General features: G+C 47.9%; 1 protein-coding gene across 1 annotated transcript in view; it reads left to right on the forward strand.

The window, feature by feature from the left end:
- LOC142576259 (uncharacterized) overlaps positions 1-22,152 on the forward strand; it is a 151,807-nt gene that overhangs the window by 83,590 nt on the left and 46,065 nt on the right. The window contains exon 6 of the mRNA XM_075686303.1: positions 19,495-20,018. Coding sequence (XP_075542418.1) covers positions 19,495-19,516 — 22 coding nt within the window. The 3' untranslated portion in view covers positions 19,517-20,018. The remainder of the gene's footprint in view (positions 1-19,494; positions 20,019-22,152) is intronic.

Genomic DNA, 22,152 nt, shown 5'->3' on the forward strand with positions numbered 1-22,152 from the left:
GACCATTGTGGCGCTGCCCCCTGACGCGCCACTTAGGAAAATCTGTTCTTGGGCAGGTAGGATACCCGCCTGCGTGCCTCCTTAAAACTTATATTTTCCTTTACCTTTATTGTCACAATTTCTTTTTCTTTTTTCCAGGATGGGCACGACCGCGAGTATGCGGCGTGCTCCCCTTCACAATTTACACAATAGAGAGTTCTTGCAAGCTTCAGAAATATGTTCGTGGGCACTGCACTTCACACAGGTTTGACGGCCTCGGCAGCTCTGTGAACTGTGTCCGAAACGTTGGCATTTTAAACATCTGAGCAGATTGGGCACATATGGCCTAACACGGAGCTTGATGTACCTTACCTCTATTGACTCGGGCAGGACACTTGATCCAAAGGTTATCAGGTGCTTGGTTTGGATTTCTTTGCCATCTCGCCTCATCTTAATTCTTTTGACGTTGATTACATTCTGTTCACTGAAGCCCTCCAAGAGTTCAGCCTCAGTGAGCTCCAGCAAGTCATCGTCCGACACAACGCCGCGGGTGGTGTTCATAGTACGGTGCGGGGTTACCGTTTGTTGGGTCTCCCCAAATGACACTAGTTTCGGCAGTTTCTCGTATTGCTTCTTATCGCGGAGCTCCAGGAGGAGATCACCGTTTGCCATTCTGGTCGCCTTATAACCGGCTCCAAAAACATCAGTCAAAGTCTTCGATACAAGGAAAGGTGAAATTGTGCGCACTGGTTTGCCGGGTTTTTCCAAGTGAACTGCATGGAAACGTGGAAAGTTGTGGACTTGCCGTCCGAAAAACTGAAAAACTTCATCAATGCGTCCTCTTTTCTGAGGGCGATCAGGGAGTTGAGGAAAGGAGCTATCCATAAAGATATGTGATATTTCAGCAGTAACGCCAGCCACCCACTGTGGAGTCCTACAAGGGGACGCTGCAGGACCTGTGAAACACGGCCTGCAAACGCCAGCTGTACATTACCACTACAACCAAATATGAAATAACCTAGGTTGACTATTCACACAAGGTTAACCCTTGCTGCCTGGAAAAATTGGAAGTAAAGGGAAGCCAGAAGAAGACAGGAAAGGTGGAAAGTAAGGGAAAGATGAAGGTAGTAGGGAGAGAGAGACAGGAAAAGGCAACTACCGATTTCCCCCGCGCGGGTCAGTCCGGGGGTGCCGTCTACGTAAAGCAGAGGCCAAAGAGGTGTGTTGCCTCCGCTGGGGGGCTTTAAAGGTCCGAACACCCAGGATCGGCTCAACCTCCAGGATCCCCCTTTCCCCGGACACGGCTAAGCCGTGCACGGTTAGACGCGGCAGGGTCCAACCCCTATGTGCTCGGGTACGTGGTGTCGCAACACACCAAATGTCTGCTGACGCAGACGCCCCTGCGGAGCAGGATGTCAATGTAGTGTTGCATCGTTAGTGTGTTGTCTAAAAAGATGGGTCCGATGATGTTGCCATCAAAAATACCGCACCACACATTAAACAACTGCTGGTATTGGTGTTGTGTTTTTGCCAGTCAGTGGGGACTCCTATCACACCAGTAGTGCACGTTGTCAAGATTAAACTTGTGGGTTTCTGGAGAAATTAGCCTCATCCATTCAAAGCACGTGAATGAGAACGTCTGGTTCTTCTTCGTATTTTGTGAAAATCCAATTGGCAAAGTCAAGTCCATTTCAGAATCTGTGTCTTCAAGTATTTCATGGAGATGTACATGGTATGGGTGCATATGACCTTTTCTTAATATCCTCCACACAGATTACCTTGAGGTACTGGGCTCCGCACTGGCGTCCTGCACACTACCGTGAGGGTTAGCAACAAAGAATGCCTAAACATTTGTTTCTGCTCCTTGAACTACCATTGCAGTCCTGGATCACTTTCTTGTGAAGCTACCCATTTCGCAAAGGACGTCGTACATGTTAAGCATTGTTGACGGACTAGGGCTTCCTCCACAATGCCACATCTGGAATAGCTTGGTTGTCTTCCTCTTGTCACCGTGCGCCGCCCCCAGGGCAAGGATAATTTTAGCCTTCTGATCATTCGTGAAGGGCATGACTGTCTTCTTGAAGAACAGGTCACTGGTGGGGTACTATTCAAATCTTCAGTTATTATCTACATGCCGACACGTCAAGCAAGATGATTTACATAATCGACAACAGCATATGCTGGCCGTACAAATCCGCCAGAACGCGTTAAATAAGAATAGCCTGCGCAGGGTTTGTTTCTATTGTTAAAGGGAACAAAAGGAATATACGTTCTGGGTGTGACTTTCTACAAAACAAGATGAGTGCATAAAATTTGTCCCAAGTGCACTGTCACGGTCTCCCGGCTTCAACATCCCCCCTTCCTCCCCCTCCTATAGCTACGCTATGCTTAACACGTAGCGTGAAGCCCTGTCTCGAGCTGCCACCGCTAGTAAAGCCGTGTATTTGTGGCCATTTGCTTGGGAGCGCTTGAGTAGCGGCGTGTGAGTGCTTATCTATTTTGTGTTTTAGATGTTTCGCATGCTTTTGTTCTTTCTCGGAAAAACCAATGAGGGAAAGCCGAGCACAAAACAAATGCTTGATTTGGAGGTTATTTGAAATGCTCTACAACTTTATAATTGATTTGTTTGTGATTCAAGCAATAATTAAAATGTTTACTAATTAAAATCAATTAATTAATATTTTGTGATGAAAAAGTGCTGGATGTAAGTACACATGACTACGGTTACTATGCAATCAGTACAATTTCTCTAGAGCTCTTAGATTCTTTTAGAAATCTTGGTCCAAGTTAACTCGGACACCCGGTGGGTGCTGGAGCATGCTGGACAGACAGTTATTTCTTCGCACGTGCTGCGAGGTGGACAGGGCTTCACCACTTGCTGTGCTTGCCATGTTCCTTGCCCGGTTTGCCCTTTTTGATGGTTCTTCTCAAAACATATTTAGTGAGAAGTTCCTGGACTGTCGCAGCGCCATTTCATGTGGACTCGCTCGCCTTTCTGGTCGGGGGAAAGAGCATGGGACACCCACCTTTTCGTGGTTGTCTTTTTCTGCGAAGAGGTTGTCGAAATCCAGTCAAGCAACATAGTTAACAAGCCTGCTTCGTGAGCTATCTCTTCGACTGTCATTCTACGATTTCCTTTAGTCGAGGTAACAGCAATGGAAAGCGATGTGTCATTTGTCCCTTTTTGAAGATGACCTGACTGGGGATGATCTTCAATTCTGCTCTGGCCCTGTAGAAAGCATGCTGACCAGTGGAAAATTGGGCTTCTATCAAGATTCCCTTCACCACACACTTTCTGCAAGGCAGCAAGAATTTGTGTTGGCATTTGGTTGGGCAGAAGTCTCGATCTTATCAGTTATTATCTTACATTACTTATCTGTGCTGCTCCAAATAAGTAATGTGACCTGAAGAACATGATGATTCCATTTCTGGCACGTCTTCTGCTCACGGTGCACTGTGCTCTGACAGCCACGTCTTGAATGCCAAGGAATACCAGAGGGATTGCCATTGTATTACACAGTTGCCTAGACCAATTGGGTCGGCCAACCTGGTGCCAGGCAGTCATGTGCAGAACATGGGTTGTGACCTTTGTAGCATTGACCATACCCATAGTTCACGTAAATGAGGGTGATCTAGGAAAAGTTGCGGTTCATTGATTGGCAACAAGCTGACTCATTAGACCAAGCATGGTTGGCTTCTGCAAGCCTGTCTGCTTGATGCTGTCAATAGCCATTTTTTATTTTATGCAAGGAAAAGGAAAAATAAATAAATAAATATGAAAAGTGGTACTGAATAACTTCTAATAAAAATATATGGCAATGGGTAAAATGATGACCTGAAACAACCAAAGACCTTTGAAAAGGGTGCAAGAACGAAACTGTGGCATCTATGAACAAATGGAAGGTTGCAGCACCAACACGTTTGACTGCAGAAATCAAAGTACAATGTTGCTGGTGCTGACATTACAATGGCAAGCAAAGCAGTTATGAATGAGCAGCCAGAGATTTTCACCTTGGCTAACCAAGTCATCGTTCCAGGACTCGACCCACTTGCTAGAAGGTTTACTGGTCATCCATGCTTTCCTGTTAGATGCGAGGTCACTGGAACAGAAAGTGCATTCTGTAAGCATCGTGGCAATTTTTTCTTTTCTGATTGCAAGTGGTTGAAGCTTGGGTGATCTATGTTGGTGTCAAGTAATAGCGATATTCTAGATTTGTTGATTTTTCTGCTTGTGACTTGTCATGACACCGCAACACGGAGCACAAGTTATGTGCCTCGATAAGCGTATACGTAAGTGCTATGAGGCCATATGTGTGTGAAGAAGGGAAGGGCAAGCACCCACACAATACACGCTCAAGTGAACACTTCCATGCGTGTAACACGGTGCTGCTAGATCACCTTTGAGAGAAATGTTTGGGTTTGAGGAGGTTAATTCTTAAATTGCGCCACACGTGTGATCAAGAATTCTAATTTCAACCCGGCTTGATTGTGATTGAAAGTGCCCAGTATGACACTCTCATAAAATTCAGCCTTTGCCTGTTACAGCAGCATTGCGCATCACAATTTTCACCACCTCAATCCAGAGTCGTCTCTTCACATGCTTGTTCTTATGGGGCTTGTGCTTCGCCAGCCATAGTGCAGGCCAATCCTCAATGCAAGCAACCTGAGTTACATTATAGACAGTGTCCACCGTCTTTGTGTGACACGGAATCACTGGTGGCTCCCGGTGTCTTGGCACAAGTCCAAAACTGCTATAACCGATTTCAAAACCCTCGCCAGAAGTTTACACGCCCGCCATGCGGTGTTGGCACACAAACACTTCAACAACTATGTTGAAGGCACTTCAACAAACTATTAACTTTTTTTCTTCCCATATATGATTTTAGACTACTTTTGTACATTTTCTTATCATCAAACAAAAACTAGTCGTTCTAGGCGCATCGTCTGCTAGTAGCAGACGATGCGCCTGTTGCCTGTGGCGCGATCTTGTAGGCGTTCCAAAATCGAATGCAGGCAGTCTGTTCTTTACGTCACGAAATAGGCGGTCCACAATGTTCACGAGAACGAGAGAAAGCAAACAGCCAGTGAGCAAAGTGGAAGCCTGGGTCACGCTTTTGACGTCTGCTTGGGGACCGTATAATATATTTAGAAGCATTTCTAGCATTTTGAGAAATATTTGACTATTATGACTGAGTAGCAAAATGTGTTGGTGTTGCTTTTCAAAGATTCAATTGGGAATGCGGAACGACTGAAACAAAGTATTGTGGTTAATTTCTTGAAATGGCGCTAGGTGGTGTCGCAGTTTTGCGAAACGTTTAGTCGTGGCGCTAGCCACTACCCCGTTTCAAGCAAATGGCGCGACTTTTGAACAGGTGGGTCAGTGGGTGACTTAGGTTTGAAGGACAAAGAGGCTGAAGTATGAACGAACAAAACTTGTATATACAGATAAAATTATGGAGTTCAGTTACAAGATTGCATAGTTTCAACAATGCATCGGTTGCAAAGAGTTACACTGGTTCGGACCACATAGGGCGACCCTATTTCGGCAGAGCCGATGGTGCTTAGCACCGAAGCCAGGTCCAGAACAATGATCGGAGCGCGGCGGCCGCCTTTTCTTGACACAACGCTCCGCCCAAAATCTTTGCTGGCGAATTACTGCCGGCTGGCTTACCAACTGGACAATCCCTTCACCAATCACTGCGTTTAGCAGAACTTGCATGCGTGATTGGCCAGTCGAACAACCATCAATCAAAGCACACTTCTTTAGTGCAGTTCGCAGTGTAGAATCCTCACCCAAAATACACAATATACGACAAAGAAGTGAGGGTCATGCCAGCTGTACACGTCGCAAGTTCCGAGAAACTGCACGCGAGCACAGCCGGTATAACAAGTTCTGACTAACAAAACGCATGGGCAAAACCCAAAAGCCAGGAGACGCGAGATCATGTTGTCAGTCCTCGAACACCTGCGCAACGCGACCAGATTCTAAGAAACCGAAGGCCATGTGGTGCCCTAAACAACCACTTGTTTACAAGGCAAACTGTCGCACGGTATAATTGCCAACCCGCTAAGGTCGGCCCCGTGTCTGGGCCATAAGCAGAAGAAAACATTCCCTCGGCGTCTCGGAACTGAGACGAAACCATAGGCTCTTGTGCGGTTCTAAGAACCAACACGCCGGTCAGCGCGCGGTGCAAACCCGCAAAAAGTAATGAAGCTCGCGCGCCTGGTTGACGCCGCGCGATCCTCGCTGCCCGCGGCCAGACTCGAACCATGCATACTCCAAGGTCACCCGCCAGAGAACCGCAGAAGTCAGACGCACACGCCTATTAGGGCGTTGGACGCCCATTCGGGGAACCTCAAGCTGTGAATCAGTTCACACCTGCCAGCCGGCCGCGTGCAAAAAAAAAAACGCCTGCAGGGATTCTGCGGAAGCACAACGCGACGGGGGTTCGAAGCTCCCTTTTCACTGTCGTGCGCAACCGCTACTGTGGCGCTGGTGGTCCTCTCCGCTCCCCGAGCTCTGCAGCAGTTAGGGGTGCCAGCAGCGTGTTTACTTTGCTTGTCCGCAAGACCTCGCTCTGTGTCAACTGTTGACAGCCATTACTCAAGTGTGCCAAATAAGCTCATCGAAACGCATGGCTACTGCCGAGATGGCCCACACCGTGTTTTTGGGTTTGTTTTGCCGTTGCCCGTAGCGGGGCTTACACTCCCCACCCAAGATAAGACAACAACTCGCTTACAGTGTTGTCGAAGTAGAAACCAAAACAAAAACAGGCTGCGTGTAACCTTGTACATACGCCGCATCTGGACATGACGAAAAAAGTTACCAACCAAGCTTAGGCATCGTGTTTTAACGATGGTCTCAGTTCGCACACGTAGGGAATGTGTGAGCCACGCCACGCTCACGACAGTAAGACACCAAGAACAATGTACAGCACTGGCTCGCTTATTGAGACAACTAAATGCCAGCGCTTTATGATGCGTGCTGCATGTGGCACATTCCATAGCAAGTGTGAACACATGAATGAATGCCACAGTAAAATATGTACAAACGACACAGACAAAGCAAATACACAAATGAAACAAATGGCAAACGCTTTCCTGATGCAAGAGGGCTTGTTCCATGAAACTAGTATGCAGCATCCTACAAAGATGAGCCGGAAGTTTTGGAGGAAAAGACATAAATGTACATCATGCAGCTTAAAAGACGACACTCATCAAAATAAACGCACTAAAAGAACAAGGCACACACAGAAATACGGACGCATGAGTTCATTGTCTAAGTTCGTCGTGGTTACCGCAGTCATATCACACCGCACTTGTTCCCTCGCCTACACTGTCCATCACTGTGGGTTCCCTGTCTTCTACATCCTTTCCCCAGCAATGGTTTCTCAGAAGCGAAAGTGCATCGGCGTTAGTATGTGCGATTCCCTTTTTGTGTCGCACCACTACATAATGCTAAAGCCCAGCATGTCAGTTTTGCTCCCTGAGGCGTGGACTGAGTGAGGTACGCAAGAGGGTTATGGTCGAATACTACAAATACTTTCGTGCCAAAGACCCACGTGTCGAACTTTTTGAGACCCCAAATGACACCAAACGCCCCGCGTTCATTTGCAGACTACCACATCTTAGTGGGCGTGAAGTGGTGGCTGGCAAAAGCAATGGGGCCATTGTCGGTCATCTGAGCTAGACATGCCCCCACAGCAATTGCAGAGGCATCGGTGAATAGCCAAAATGGCTTGCTTGAGTGTGGAGTCGCCAGCTCTACGGCACTTACTCGGCACTCTACGGCACAGAGCACTTTTGAGACCTTCGAATGCCTCGTTGGCCTCAGGAGACCACGGAACGTGATTGGGAAGGTGCTTAGCAGTCATCTGCATGAGCGGCTTCACGATGGCCGCGAAATTTGAAATGTATTCCCTGTAATAACCACAGAGGCCAAGAATGCTTCTCAGTTCCTTTTTAGTATGCGGCAGCTGCAGTCCCTTGATGGCCGCAAGCTTAGTAGGGTCCCGACCATGCTTGCCGTAGCCTACCACATGTCTGAGATACCGCATAGATCCGTGGGCCACCTGACATTTTTCAAGGTTTGCTACCAATCCCACTGATGTCAGAGCTGAGAAAACAGTGTGAAGGTGTCGGATATGCTTCTGTATTGACCTGCTGAAAACAGCAATGCTGTCCAAATATGCGCAGGCATAGTCCTCTTCCAAGTGCTAACAGCTGATTCATGCTCCTTTGAAATCTAGCTGCGGCGTTACTGAGACCGAATGGCATTACCGTCCAAGCGAATTGACCCAAGTGTGATACGAATGCCGCCGCCCGCTGCGAGTCATCCGCTAAGGGCACCTGCCAATAACCACGACGTAAGTTAGTAAGGGTAATATGACTAGCGTGCCCAACGTTCATAATTCAATCCTGTGGGACTCCCATAGGAAATGCATCTGGCTTGGTCATCGCGTTTAAGCTTCTATAATCAACACAGTCTCCCTGTGCCATCTTTCTTGGGGACGCACACCAATGGATGCGCAAAGGGCATCCAGCATCACCCCTCACCGTATCGGAGCTAATTGGGGATTTTTCTTCTGCCCCTTCCTCGTTTGGATGCAGCGCATCGGCCCTTCTCGTACCGGTAACCGGGTGTTTGGGATTAACCCGTTCCCCATCTAGTCCTACGGCTGTAATCAGCTCTTCGCTGCTGCTCGGCGGGAGTTTGTTGGCGGGCAGCTCGCAAGCCTCGTCCTGACCCTGCTGGAGCGTGCTCCAGTCCTCTGCTGAGAGCAGGCAGTCTGCGCTCATGCTCAGCCTATCAGTGAGTGCGCACAATACTGGTGTCGCTTCCTCCACTTTGGAAAACAAGGGTTGGCCCTGTTTTAGCATCAGCGGTAGTGCTTTGAGTTTCGCTTCAACCCTTTCGCCAAATGCTGCATGGAGGTTTACGCTACCGTGCGACTGTGCTAATTCCTGTGGTACAGCGCTTTCACGAACTACAGTTATCACTGTGCCCGTATCCACTATTGCCTTCATTGTTTCGCCCCTACAATTGAGAGCTACACACAACAAGCGGTCACCCTCGGATGAGTTCTCTAGCGAGACCCCAAGCAGCGAGCTTCTCTGGCTGTTCCTGCTGGGCAGCCGTCTGCGCCAGCCTTTCACGGATGCACGGACAGTTTGGCCTAATGTGCCCGGCCGACCCGCACTCAAACCAGATTGTTGGCCTCTTCTGTCCTGCGGGCGGATACGGGTATTTTGGTTTTGTCCTCTGACCTTGGTGCGAAACCAAACCACTGTTGCTGCGGTTCTCATTTGTCATTTCCGGGCCCTTACTGCTGGCGTCCTGAGGTTGCCCTTTAGGTATGTCTACGCGGCCTTGAGCGTCCTCAAAAGCAATTTCTGAGGCCTAGTACCACCCTGCACCCTCTCGCAGCCTGACGTACCTGAGCGCCTCTTCCGACAACACTGTCTTCAGCTGGTCAGCCACCAAGAGTTCTAGCAGCTCCGCAAAATTTGACACGTCCCTAGATGCCACATAAAAATTTAGGTAACTCGCAAGACGAGTCGTGATACTTCCACATCTCGGTCTTCCGCTTCCGTACCCAAAAAAAACTTTTTTGATATTCAAGGAGAGACAACTGCAGCTCATCAAGGACGACTTCCTTTAGAGCTTCATAGTCACGGCGTTGTGCGGGAATCAAACATGTTGACAGGAGCGGAAAAACTATCTGACCCCAACAGCTTCGCGGCACCTCGTAGGCCTCCAGGGTGTGCTCTACAGATTCGAACCGTATGGGGACCTCGGCGTCTGTGGGAAATTTGGGGAAAGCACCGACTAATACTTTTGAATATTTACGCCATTTCGTGTTTCTGTTCTCAAGTGCTCTGCCACTGTCGTCCCGACCACTCGACGGTGACGTTGTATGTGCCCTGGCAAGCTCCAGTTCAAAGGCAAGACTTTGGTGACGTTCCTGAGCCATTTTTAGTCTGAACTTCATCACCCGCTCAGACAGAAAGGGTTCGCTTTCACTATTACTGCTACCCCTCTCCCTCTGACCATCCTCATCCTCCCTGTAGTTCAAGAACACCCATGCACGCCAAAGCCAGCCAAGGCAATGGATGTAAGTACTTCCATGTTCAAAATGCTTCCATCGTATCTTCCCTATAGTGTATCAATTTATGCTGCGACTACTACCCATTTTCCTTAACCTCTTCTAGCCTGAATTTAGCATACTGCATAAAAAAATTATTTTTGCTGTGGCTTTTTATGTTCTGGTTATGAGGAAGTTACACAGCAACTTTTATGCGTGTCGGGGTTTTAGGAAGAAAGTTACAGCTATGTCGCGAAAACGCGACAACAGGTCGTAATGGATCAAAAAATGTTTATTTTCAAACACACTTGAGAGCTCATTTCTTTGAGTTTAGCACATTTGTATCTCAGTTCTTATGAAAAGAAATGAAACAATTTGAACTTTTTTTTATACACAGATGAACTTTGCACTTTGTGCAGAAGGAAACAGGTTGGCCTTTGCAGCCAGGCATCTTGCATCGTTGTCGTTGCTGCGACACTTCAGGCCAGTGGCCAACATTGTCTTGACGGACTTCAGCATTAGGTGTTGGAGCTGCTGGTCCTCTTCTTTTCTTCTTCTCAAGCTCTCCTTCCACGGAAAGAGACGGCCGGCCCCTCTTCTTCATCACGTCCTTGTTTTGATTGCACAGGCAGCTGGCTAGAGAAGCCTTGAACGCTAGAAGATCCAGTTGATGTTTCTTTGGGATTCCTAGAGCATCACAATCCCTCCGGTAGAGCAGCCAGCTGCTCACAACAGCCATGTCCACAAAATGAAAAAAAAATCGCAGGTAGAATTTCTTCGACTTCAGAAAAATTCTGTAGTACGCCATGAGCCCATCGAGAAGGTCGACTCCACCCATAAAAGTGTTGTAAGCCTTCACAATGGCTGGCTGCTCAACTTCACATCTTTCTTTCTTTTTGCGGTCATACCGCTGGCAGCTTCCTAGAGGCTGGGCACTCCCGAATGTGCTAGCAATATTCACTCCCCGGCTGTCGTACCACTTCACTACTCGGACTTCGACCCCTTCAATAGTAGCCTGCCTCTCCACGTGGCTTCCTCTACCGTTCTTCTTCATTTCTGCATCGCTGGGCAGTCGGCATCCAGAAATTCTGTTTGCGCGTGCAGTTCCCATTGCTGGAATACCACGCTGATGCAAATTTACCAGCAGTTTTATGGATGTGAACCAGTTGTCAAAAAAGAGCAAGTAGCTCTTGTTCTCTGGGATGGAGCGCGAAAGCTCGAGCACAACATTAGAGCTTGCTCCAAGGTCAGGTAATCCAGGAACAGGGCGGATGTCCCCTGTGTATATAGAGAAGTCAGAGACAAGTCCGTGGGTGTCGCAAAGTACAAAAATCTTGTAGCCCCACTTGTGAGGCTTGCTAGGGACGTACTGCTTGAGTGAGGAGCGGCCTTTGAACGGCACAATTTGCTCGTCGACCACCAGCATCTGTGACTTTGGAAGGATTTGAAATTTGAGCAGCAGATTGTCAATGAGTGGTCGCATTTTGAAGAGCCTGTCTTTGCCAGCATTTGCTTGTAGGAGATTGTTGTCGTTGAAATGAAGGCTGTTCTTTATCGCTTGCCACCTGTCACGTGACATAACTTCTGCCACTTTTTCTACTCGCATCTCGCGGTTCCAGTACATGCGCGATCGCGGAAGCCTGTATATGGACATATACATTGTGGCCCCAAGAAACTGCTCCAGTTCAGCGCGTGTTAGGCACAATGCTTTGTTGGCATTCTTCTGCACTGCATAGAGATTGGACTGGTCTGTAATCTCCTCAAGAAGCTTGTCGTCAAAAAAATACCGGAGGTACGCAATGGGAGCTTTCGGCTCATCTGGAGGGTCTGGAAGACCGTCTTCCCATTGAGGGTGGCATGTCCGCGGATGGTTCACTTGCTTCCAGAGGAAACTTCTTGCGCTTGACGTTGACGGCTCTTCCGTTTCACCTTCTTCATCTGCAAACAAAAAAAGAAAAAGAAATCACTGCGAGGTCGCAAACCACATTTGAGAAGCCACAAAAACCTTGGCTTGAAAAAATTGGCTGGGGCTTAGCTAAGGGCCTGGATATCTCGAAGCGAAAAGCTGCGGTGATCCGCGATAAACACGCGCTTGCGGCGAACGTCAAACGATGACGCATAGCGCGCGGCAGCGTGCGCCTGTTCTATGGGCAAGCGCGCCTTATATACCCCTCCTTTCAAATGCGCACGGCTGCGGCGAAAGGTCAAACGGTGGCGCGGAGAAGCGACGGCGCACATGGGCAGTAGCCTGCGCAGTGCGTGACGTCACTCGTGCTCCGACAAACGCGGTGTTGACTATCGTAGTGAAGCTTTTGGCTTCAAAAGAAAAAGACGCGCCACTGCAATACAACACGAAAGAACGCTGACGGCGTTTCACATTGCAGCCGAATGCAACTCGCCCAACAAACAAAAAATTGCGCACCTGTGTCGCTCCCAGACTGCCCAGATTGATCTGATGGGGCAGCATGTACTGTGTCAGGGCTGTATTCCGAATCGCTGTCGCTGAGGCAGCTATCTTCGCTTTCTTCAACGGGTGGAACCCTGATCCCGTAGAACCTTCTGGTGTCCATCACGAACAAAAAGCACCGAATAACTGCAAAAAACAAAAATTACTAGTTTTTTGACCACATGCCGAGGAAGACGAAGTTGTGCACAAATCGGGACGCTACAGCCTGTTGATGCGAAAACGCGACAAAGCGACACATGCTTGAAAACACAACTAATCTTCAAAAACAAATTATTTACGTGATCTGCGTGCATTATTCAACCAAGTGCCTATCATGCAACATTTTTTTATATTCAAAAAACTTACATACCTTGAATGGAGACGGATGTCAATGGATGGATAGTGAGAAATGTTCTTCGTCGGCATCAACTGGAGAAATGGCAGCCGTCAGCTCTTTACTGAATCGACGATAGATGGCGCTGCCTTTTCCACGTGTTGCCAGACATCTGTGGATTCCCTCTGAGCGCAGGGGTAGCGGCTACAGATGTTTTCTTCTGGTGGTGCGGCTTAAAACCGGTATGATGCGAAATCGCGACAACAGGTCATAAGAGGTTAATACCTCCGAAATGCACGACTCCATTGTGTATGCACGCCAGAACAAAAACACAATTTTGGAATGGCAGACGACTTATGCACACAAACACATGGCATTCATCATTACCGCTGACAGGTCAAACTTCAACGAGCTCGTACACAGTTCCCCGCATGTCCTCTTTTAATCGTTACATTACTACTTATGCCGGCATTAAACTGAACAATTGCTACTATGGGCGAGTAAAACTGGCGACTACAGTTTGTAGTAAAACATTCAAACGGCACTTACAACCATGACGTTTAGGGCGTAATAACCCTTTCTCGACACGTCACCTCGTGAACGTGTTGCTCACGGCCAACTGTGCCATGCCTATGTGCTCCTCGCGACCAACGCTCCTCTGGAAGCTTCCGGTGCCGAAGAATCACAGGGTGCACAACACCTTCCTTTCTGTGGAAAGGCCACTGGGTCGCTGGCATCTAATGATCGGGTCAAGCTCGTCGCACAAGCTACGCACTGTTCATTTGGACAGATGAAAATAGTGCCGGAACTCTTCCGTCAACTCTTCAAATGCATCATCTACCTTGGGTTGTCGTCTCTGCGCAACTGCAGAAGCCGCACAGGCGACATGAAAAGGCACGGCAGAGAAATCAAATGCCATTTTCTCCAACTACTGGCGGTGCTGAATTGGATTGAACCGGATACGAAAGATGCTAACTGTCCCAAGCGCTTACATTTTAATCCAATCCAAGCCATTTGGTAGCCGTTCTAATCTGTCCTATTACGGTGGCTAGAAGGCGAGGTGAGAGCATCGGTCGGCGCGGAGTGTAGCAAGAGATCATGCTTGCAGCGGCGGTGATGCTGCTCTCGACACTTAGATTTCTTTGATCGTGCTCGGCGGCTCGCTTCTGCTGCTCGCGCGCTCCGCGAGTAAGGTAGTTTTGCTTTGTATTAGTGTCGAGGGGCATGTGTTGACTACGTGAGGCTTGCCCACCACAGGAACATAAAATGGTAATCGGCTGACGTGGCCAGTCATTCTAAACAGGAAGATAATAAGCCTAGTATTAACGCAAACGTACTAGATGCGCGAGTAACCCTGACGGGTAGGAGGCTCTCGCCAAAAACTTTTTTAGGTATTTTAGCCCCTGAAGGAGCTCAGCAAGTTGTTGACGAAGAAAAGCGCTGGATTTCTCTTGGCTGTGAGCATGTTTCACTCTCAAGCTGGAAAAAGCAACAGGGCCCTTGCAGTACAACACAAAATTTTATTGCAGGGATGGACAAGTGTGTGGGAAAAGCCAGCCAGTAAGGACGAACAAGTGATGCAGCCTAAGACAGAACACAAAAAAATTAGCGCACTATGCAAGGGACAACACACCCTCAGGTAACATGCCTCAGCTTAAGGTGCCGCATTCTTTGCCTCTTTCCCTCTCTAGCCTTGTTCTGTGCTTGTACTAGAAAATGTAGCCTTGTTAGTGCATAAAACTTCACAACGTGGTTTGTTACTTCTGTGCTGTGTTTGTCACAGCCAACTGTACTTAGCCTGTTCCTTGCCGAAGAAGAAATCAAATCCATCACACTGTTGGCCTTTAGACTATTGACACTAAAGCAATGTGTGAATGAATCCTCTAGCTTCGTAATCAATTCCTGAAGCTCCTGAGATGAATATAACAACCCTCCATTATCAACCTCTTGTGTGAGGCAAGCTTCCTTTGGAAGTTCAGAGCCAGCTGGAAGGAGCAGTGCTCTAGAGCAGTCATGGCTTTTTGTTTTGCTGAGGATCTTCCGCGCAACATATCCTGCGACATAGTAGGAAATCCGAGAGTCACTCCTTATTGCAACAGTCGCATCATGATAAGGAACTAGGTTGCATGATGCATGCACCTCATGAACTTCGTTCAGGCACTCAATATCCATCAGCTGATTAAGCTTTCCTTGAATGTTTCCTGGCCTTTCACTGGTTGCCGAGAGCAGGCTCTTCATCAATGAGGGTGACACATTTCCATTTGGCGGGGCCTTCGCTAACCTATAAAATGACAAACAATTCACTGATATCAAGAACTGTGACGGTGTAGGGTGATCATTGTTGCCTGACATTTGCCTAAGGATACAGAATAAATTTACTGAGTGATCCTGACTGAAACGAGAGGTCATTAGGTACTTGTAATCAAGCTCTTCTGCGAGGTAATATAGAAGAGACAGTGTGCTTGTAAGCGTAACGCGAAGCCCTTCAGCTGTGCCTTGCGTAAGAAAGCCTACTTTCCCTATTGGTGCTTCCCAGGCGTCTGTGTAGGCTAAGAAATCCTCCACCTCGGTGTGACTTTTTGAACCAATGCGCATAGCACCACGAGTGCACCTAGATGTCAAAAGAGCCAAAAAGAGCCAAAAGAGCTCTTATAGCCCTTCATATACTTGTGCAGGCAACTCTTGCTCGGGAGTACCATCACCTTTTGCTTACGAATGTACTCGTATAGCTTGGGGCTCCTTATTTTCATTAGGATGCACTCTAATACCCATTCTTGGCTATACATCATTCCCTGCGTGCCTTTCTTTTTGACGCGTGAAAGCATGCTTGAACTTGCTACCGCTGCTTTTAAGGCAGTCCAGAGAGGCTCTTCTCCAGCTTCCCCTCTGAAATAGCAGCATTTTCTTATTTCATTGCTGTCATCATTGTTTTCAGCTTAGCAACCTTTGCCTTTTCACGATGCAGCTGTAGGTTGCACTTCACAAGTTTTTTTGATGCATTGGAAACAGGAGCCGCCCACACCTTCGTCTTCTTATAGCAAGCTTGATTTACTAAAACCTTCCGAAAATACTTGCACTGAATGCATGACTTTTCACCTTGGGAGACTCCTCGACAGCCTTTGCTGTGCAGTCTGTAATTTACATGGCTGCGGCTTTGATGCAGTTCACTCGGCGCCAAGCTCTGCTCAAATCCAGGCCATACATTCATTTGATCAACCAACTGAAGCAGGTTTTCCACACCTTGGGGGTCAAGCACGTTGACTTGTTTCAACGCCGTGCCTTGGATGAACACGGCACAGTGACAGTGTGTATTTTCCGCCGAGCACCACACTAGCTTTTTAAAGCACACGCTGTCACCTGCCTGAAAAAAAACACGGAATGCAAGTGACTTGGGCGCGTCCGCGACAACTCGACCAGAATTCACTTGCAAGACTTTCACCAGTAACTTGTCCAGTTTTTCCAGTCTGCTGGTGTAATGAATCGCTGTGCCATCGGCTGCTGCGTCGTCGTCAGTTGCCACGGACTCCCGGGTGCTGTCAGCCACGAATGAAGCAACCTTGCATGGCGAGCCGTCGCTCCTTTTTCTTTGTTTTCCGAGCACCTCGCCTCTCTATGTTCTTGACTTCCTCTTCACGGGCAGCCTCTTTGAAAGATACGCTGGAGTATTAGGAAACAGCGTGGGAACGGCGTCCTCAGATAGGCGTAGTCGACGGCAGGGAATCCTTACGGTCTCCCCATTCACAACGTGGATGTAGTCTCGCACAATGAGCCTTTGCTCGAAGTGCAATTCACAGAGCACAGATGTTTTCTCCAGGGGTCTGTCTGCACGTGGTACCGCACGTTGCCACACTTTCAGCCTTTCTTCATTGCTTGGGGCAGCAAAAGTGGAGACTTTCTTGCCCTTGTTTCTGGTGGAGCCGTATCCTGACGTGCACCCGGGCACAAAGCAATGCGTTTGGCGGTTGACACATCTCTCCATTGTTACCTGTGTGCTCAGCACATGTTAAGGTTACAATGGGTAAACGTAATCAGAAAAAAGAAACTGATTGCTAGCAAAGCAGCGAGAAAACGTACAGCAGTGCATGCACCTCACAGACATTCGCCAGCCGAAAAGAGGCATCTAAGATGTGACGCGGGCGCCACCTGTCCACGGCATGAATGACTACGGTCTGCTGCGAAACTCTCACCTCCCTTCTAGCCACTGTAGTCCTGTCGAATCGAACGGACTCGGCATCCGTTTCGTTGCGTTCGTCCGATAGCAGACACAGAATGATTGACTGCAGCGAGATGTCACGGCTCATGTTACAGTTCATGTCATGGCATTTGTCACGGTTCAAATTGACCAATCGTGTGCGGCTCGGTGGAACGGACCGGTTCCGTTCTATTTTGGAATGCGTACAAGATCGCACCCCTGCTCGTAATATCGTCGTTCGCCGAACATGGGCGGCTCTGGCGGGGGTCCCGTTTTTCGAGATCAAAACACAACCCACTGTCGTGGAACGTTAGCGATTTTAATTATTGAAAACAATTGTAATCACAGAGAAATTAAATGTTACCTGTGCTGTGATAAATATAAATGGTGTTCCTTTTTTTTAATTGTTGAGTGGTATGAATGCATTCGTCGACAATGCTTGCCTCTTCATGTTGTGCTCAGGGAACCGTGTCAGTGTTTGGCCCCAGGGGTGAATCTCCGCATGGCTGCCATTGGCTGTTTTTGAGCAGACGCTCTTTCAATGCTAGCGCCAAGGTCCCCTTCAGTTACGGCCCTAACAGGAGGGCAATGCTCTAGCAGAATGTCAGGGCTCACGATTGTATACTTTGTCATGGCAACAGGAACAGCAGCCGCGTGGCGCCTCCGGGCACCCGGAAGGCACCCGGAACAACCTTGCATTGCTTGTTTTTGAGGTATTCGCGCACCACTGCACGATACATGAGCGATACGAGTCGTGAAACGGGTGAAACATAGCGGAGCGCAAGCACACAGCTATCGAGGACCACAAAACTGACGAGACTACCCACGCCGGTCAACGCACAGCAGCGCACGCTTCCCGATAACAGCAGGTAACGAAACCTGAAACATCATGCAGTGTGCTAAGCTGGCAGTGGGCCGCCGGGAGCGCGCAGAGACAGTCAAAGGTGAGGGAGTTATGAGCGAGGGCGAGGGGAGAGGATTGGGGGGTGAAGGGATCGGCCTCTAGATCGGCGCCGGCACGCGGGCGTGCGACGATCTACGAAGCCATGCAAGGAAAACAGATTTTCGGCTCTGCCCCCCTCATAGATGGCACCAATTAGCTCTGCCACCGAAGCCGGGAAGTTTTCCAGGCCGGGTTTAGCGCTCACGAGTCACGATGGCCGCTCCTATTGTCACGCTTTTGGAGTCTCTTGGGCAGCCTCGGCGACGCATTTTTCTGGAAGCATTTGACGAGTTGACAGCGGAAGAGTTGCGCAAGCACTTCAGGCTCTCGAAGAGCACTGTGCGGTGGCTCTGCGAACAATTGCGAGGACGCCATCAGTGGCCTTCGAACCGGTGGCATCACGACGCAAGACAAGGTGCTTTGTGCTCTCCGTTTCTTCGCAATGGGGAGCTTCCAAAGATACATCGGCAGCGAAGAATTCATAACCATGGAGCAGGCTTCCATGAGCGAGAGCATTCACGCGGTTGCGGAGGCAATAACCGTGGTGGGCCAGCGACAGGGCTGGGTGAGCTTCCCGCTGACACCGGCCGGCAAGGCTAGCGCAAAGGCGGCTTTTGCGGATTGCAGCCGCATTCCTGGTGTAGTAGCCTGTGTCGACAGGACGCTCATAGCCATCAAACAGCCTGAAGAACTCAGTCCAGGAAATACTGCGGGCTTCATGTCTAGGAAACGCTTCTACGCATTCAATATCATGATCGTAAGTACTCACAATCTGCCATTTATTGCACACTTTCTTCTTTTATGGTACCTTAACGGTTTGATCTAACGTCGTCGTACAAAATACGGGTATCAAATAACGCATTATCAATCATGATCGAGCCCATTCGGAATTTAATTTCTCGGTCGAGATTGACTCCCTTGCTCAAGCTGCGGGAGGGAGGTAACCGTGGTTGAGAATTTCAAACTGGATCAAATCAATCGTGATCGATAGTGGCCATGTGCCATGTGGCACCGGTATAAGAGTACGCATTGAACGACAAACGCGACTACGATGAGCGTTAATTCTCAAATCTCTCATGAATGTTGCTTTTTGCACATTTTTGCAATAATTCAACAAAACTATTTCAGAAGTTCCTTTTTTACTACCGTGAGAAAGAATGCAGCTGTGTCTGGAAAAGAATGATTAAATCATATAAATGCAGAAACATTTTATTCAGACTGTATTTAGCTGTCAGCATGACAACGTGACGTAGAAAAGTATTCCAGCTCGAATTCATTATTCTGAACCATTTTTCACCCATTTGTTCTGCCCTCCATGTGTGTGATGCCAACATGTGCATCGTAGACATTGATCCCAGTTTCCCCAGATCCTGCCACTACTCGTACATCTGGAGGCACTCGCCACATTTAGGCCACCTCACCACTAACCTTTGTCGTGGCGAATGCATGCTTGGCGAGTGCTGCTGGCATGTTGCAGTCAGTGAAGTATATTACAGTTATGTTTTCAACATGCAGGAGACTCAGGCTACCCGCTTGAGCCATGGCTGCTCACACCTGTGCCAGGCCATCCAGGCTTTCAGACTCCAGAGGGGCGCTACAACTGGGCCTATGCCTCCATGAGGGATGTTGTGGAGAGGGGCATTGGCGTCTTGAAGGCAAGATTTCGATGCCTTCAAAGGTACTGGACCCTTTTCTATCAGCCTAAGGATGCAGTCACAATTGTGGCAGCCTGTGCCACTCTCCACAACATTGCTTTGAAGGCAGGGGAGTCAGAGCTGCAAGGCAGCGATGGGGGGGCCGAGGACGTCCAGCCACCACAGCAAGGACAATTGCAACAGGACTTGCCTGTGTCCGAAGGGCCTCACACCTGGCAGCAGGAAACGCCCAGGGAGTTGCTCCCGAGGGCAAAGCAGAAGAGGAGCCACGTAATCAGTGTCTTCTCTGTGGCCCCTACCTGGCGTATAACTCATCTGCGTGTGCTAAGTCATCAGCTCAGGCAGCAACACCAGGTTTGTCGCATGGCTCAACCATAAAGTCAGGTGAGTTCTCTGACATAGGCATGAAAAGGCAAACCTAATAATGCTATTGAAAAATTGAAATGAAATTCATGCGCAAGGCATTTTCAAAAATGTTTGTATTGATTAATGCTGAAATCCCCACTGCATATTTTCACAGGGTGTGTTACACCAACAAAAGGTTTAGAAATAGTGGAAGCGAAACATTAAATAAGTGTTGCTGGTAATGTTGGTTCGTGATAGCAATGAAAATTCATGGAGAATACAAAGAACAGCACAAGCACCTGAGCACTTGTGCTGCTGCATCTCTTTTCCGGATTGTTTTTTCTTTTGTAGTTCTATTCTAAAACAAGTACAAATACAAAATACAAAACAGCGACACACTGTTATAACCGGGAATAATGAAAATGATACAGACAGCGGTATGTTTTGCACTAAGACATGTCGCACTATTTAGTTGTATAGCCACCTGGGTAGCTAGGTTGAAACTTCAGAACATTTGGTTTCACACTGCAATGGGCAGACACTTTTTTTTTTTATTTTTGTCATATACAAAGGAAATTTTCAGGCAAGGTATACTTTAGCCTGCTAGAAGCTTATATGCAATCTATTTTTTCTTATTTTAAGTCTTTTTGAGATAATACCGTCTGAAAATCATTTTGCCCAACTTTTCATTCAACAGTTTTACCACTGAATGTCAGGGAAAAATTTATATGTACACATTCTAGAACAATCAAAGATCACAATTAGACCATCACTGTAATTTTAGCTCTATTGTTACACAAGTTATTGCCATATCTAATGTGGTGGTTATGAAGCACAAAATTCTTATCTGTTGTATTGCCACATAAAAAATTTCAGCGTAAGGGATATAATATTTTATTAGTTTTATTGTGTGTAGAAACTCATAAGCTTTTGAATGAAACAAGAATAATTGAAATCGGACTATCACATCAAAACAAAAGGTACTCTGGGCAACAGCACGTGTCATAGGAGAAATGCAGCTTTTAAGAAAACGCAAAACTAAGTTCCAGGACATGATCCATATTTATTCTTAGCGATTACAGCAAGAAATTCAAGTGCACCTTGCACTAGAAGCCACCAGGCACATAAACACCATCGCTCTCTTTCATGCGCCTCTTCTTTATGGCATGCATGAACTTTTCTGCTCTGGCGTGCTTTTTGTCAGACGCCACTAGCTGGTGCTGGTCTTTTTCAGCACATCTTTCAACTGCTGTGCTGCCTTGGTTCAAGTGTAGCTCCTTCAAGATGGCCTCAGAGTCGTGCTTCTTCCCAGCATTAAACCTGGTGATTGCTTGAGCAACAGCAGTTTCCACTGTGAAAAGCGAGGCATGTTTGCTTTTAGGCACAAGCGACCAGATTACCGAATGGAGGCTCTCATTTGCGTTTTGAGTTTTCCCTCTCTGACAGCGGTTCAACAACTTTCGGTCAGAGAGGCGAGAATACACTGGCAGGAGGGCTTGCCAACATATTCAGGAAGGTTGTAGTGAAGCTTAGGTGGAGCTTGCTGCCTTGTCACAGCCTTGTTGTATGTGCACCATGATTGTTCACCCTTTGGGCACCGTGAATGATTTGGCTTTGCATCGGTGGAAGTCGCATGGTAATAAGGGGCAAGGACAGCATTCTCCCACCTCATCGATATGCCCTTAGTGTTCCTTGAGCGCCCAGCCATAATAATTTGTGAGCTTTGCCAAAAGCTCACCTGTAGAGCTTCCCTTTGCCACCATTGCTTGGCCTACCTTCTCCCTTATCTTTCTGCAGGAGGTTTTGGAGTGCAGCACCCATCCGTTTGTGCACATGAGTTACGCAATCGTCCTTCGAACTTGCCATGTAGCCATATACCTTCTCCTCCTGGAGGCTGTTCAAAGCGCGGCTATCGCCATCACACAACATAGTTGTGTATCAGAGTCCACGCTTCTCCAATGACCGACCAAACAGAATTTTCGCAGCCTCTATCTCCATTTGGCCAGGCTTGCTCAAAGTGTTTTTTTGGCACTTATGTTGAACTCGCCATTCAGTATATTCAGGGTCATCATCCTTGGGGCCGAGCTCGCATCCCAGGCAGAAGTTGGACAGAAGTTGAAAGTCCAGCACATAGCCAGAAAAAATTTCTATAACAGTTCCCACACAAATGTGT

This window comes from Dermacentor variabilis, chromosome 3 (genome assembly GCF_050947875.1).
Source record: "Dermacentor variabilis isolate Ectoservices chromosome 3, ASM5094787v1, whole genome shotgun sequence".
In the NCBI taxonomy this organism is placed as follows: Eukaryota; Metazoa; Arthropoda; class Arachnida; order Ixodida; family Ixodidae; genus Dermacentor; species Dermacentor variabilis.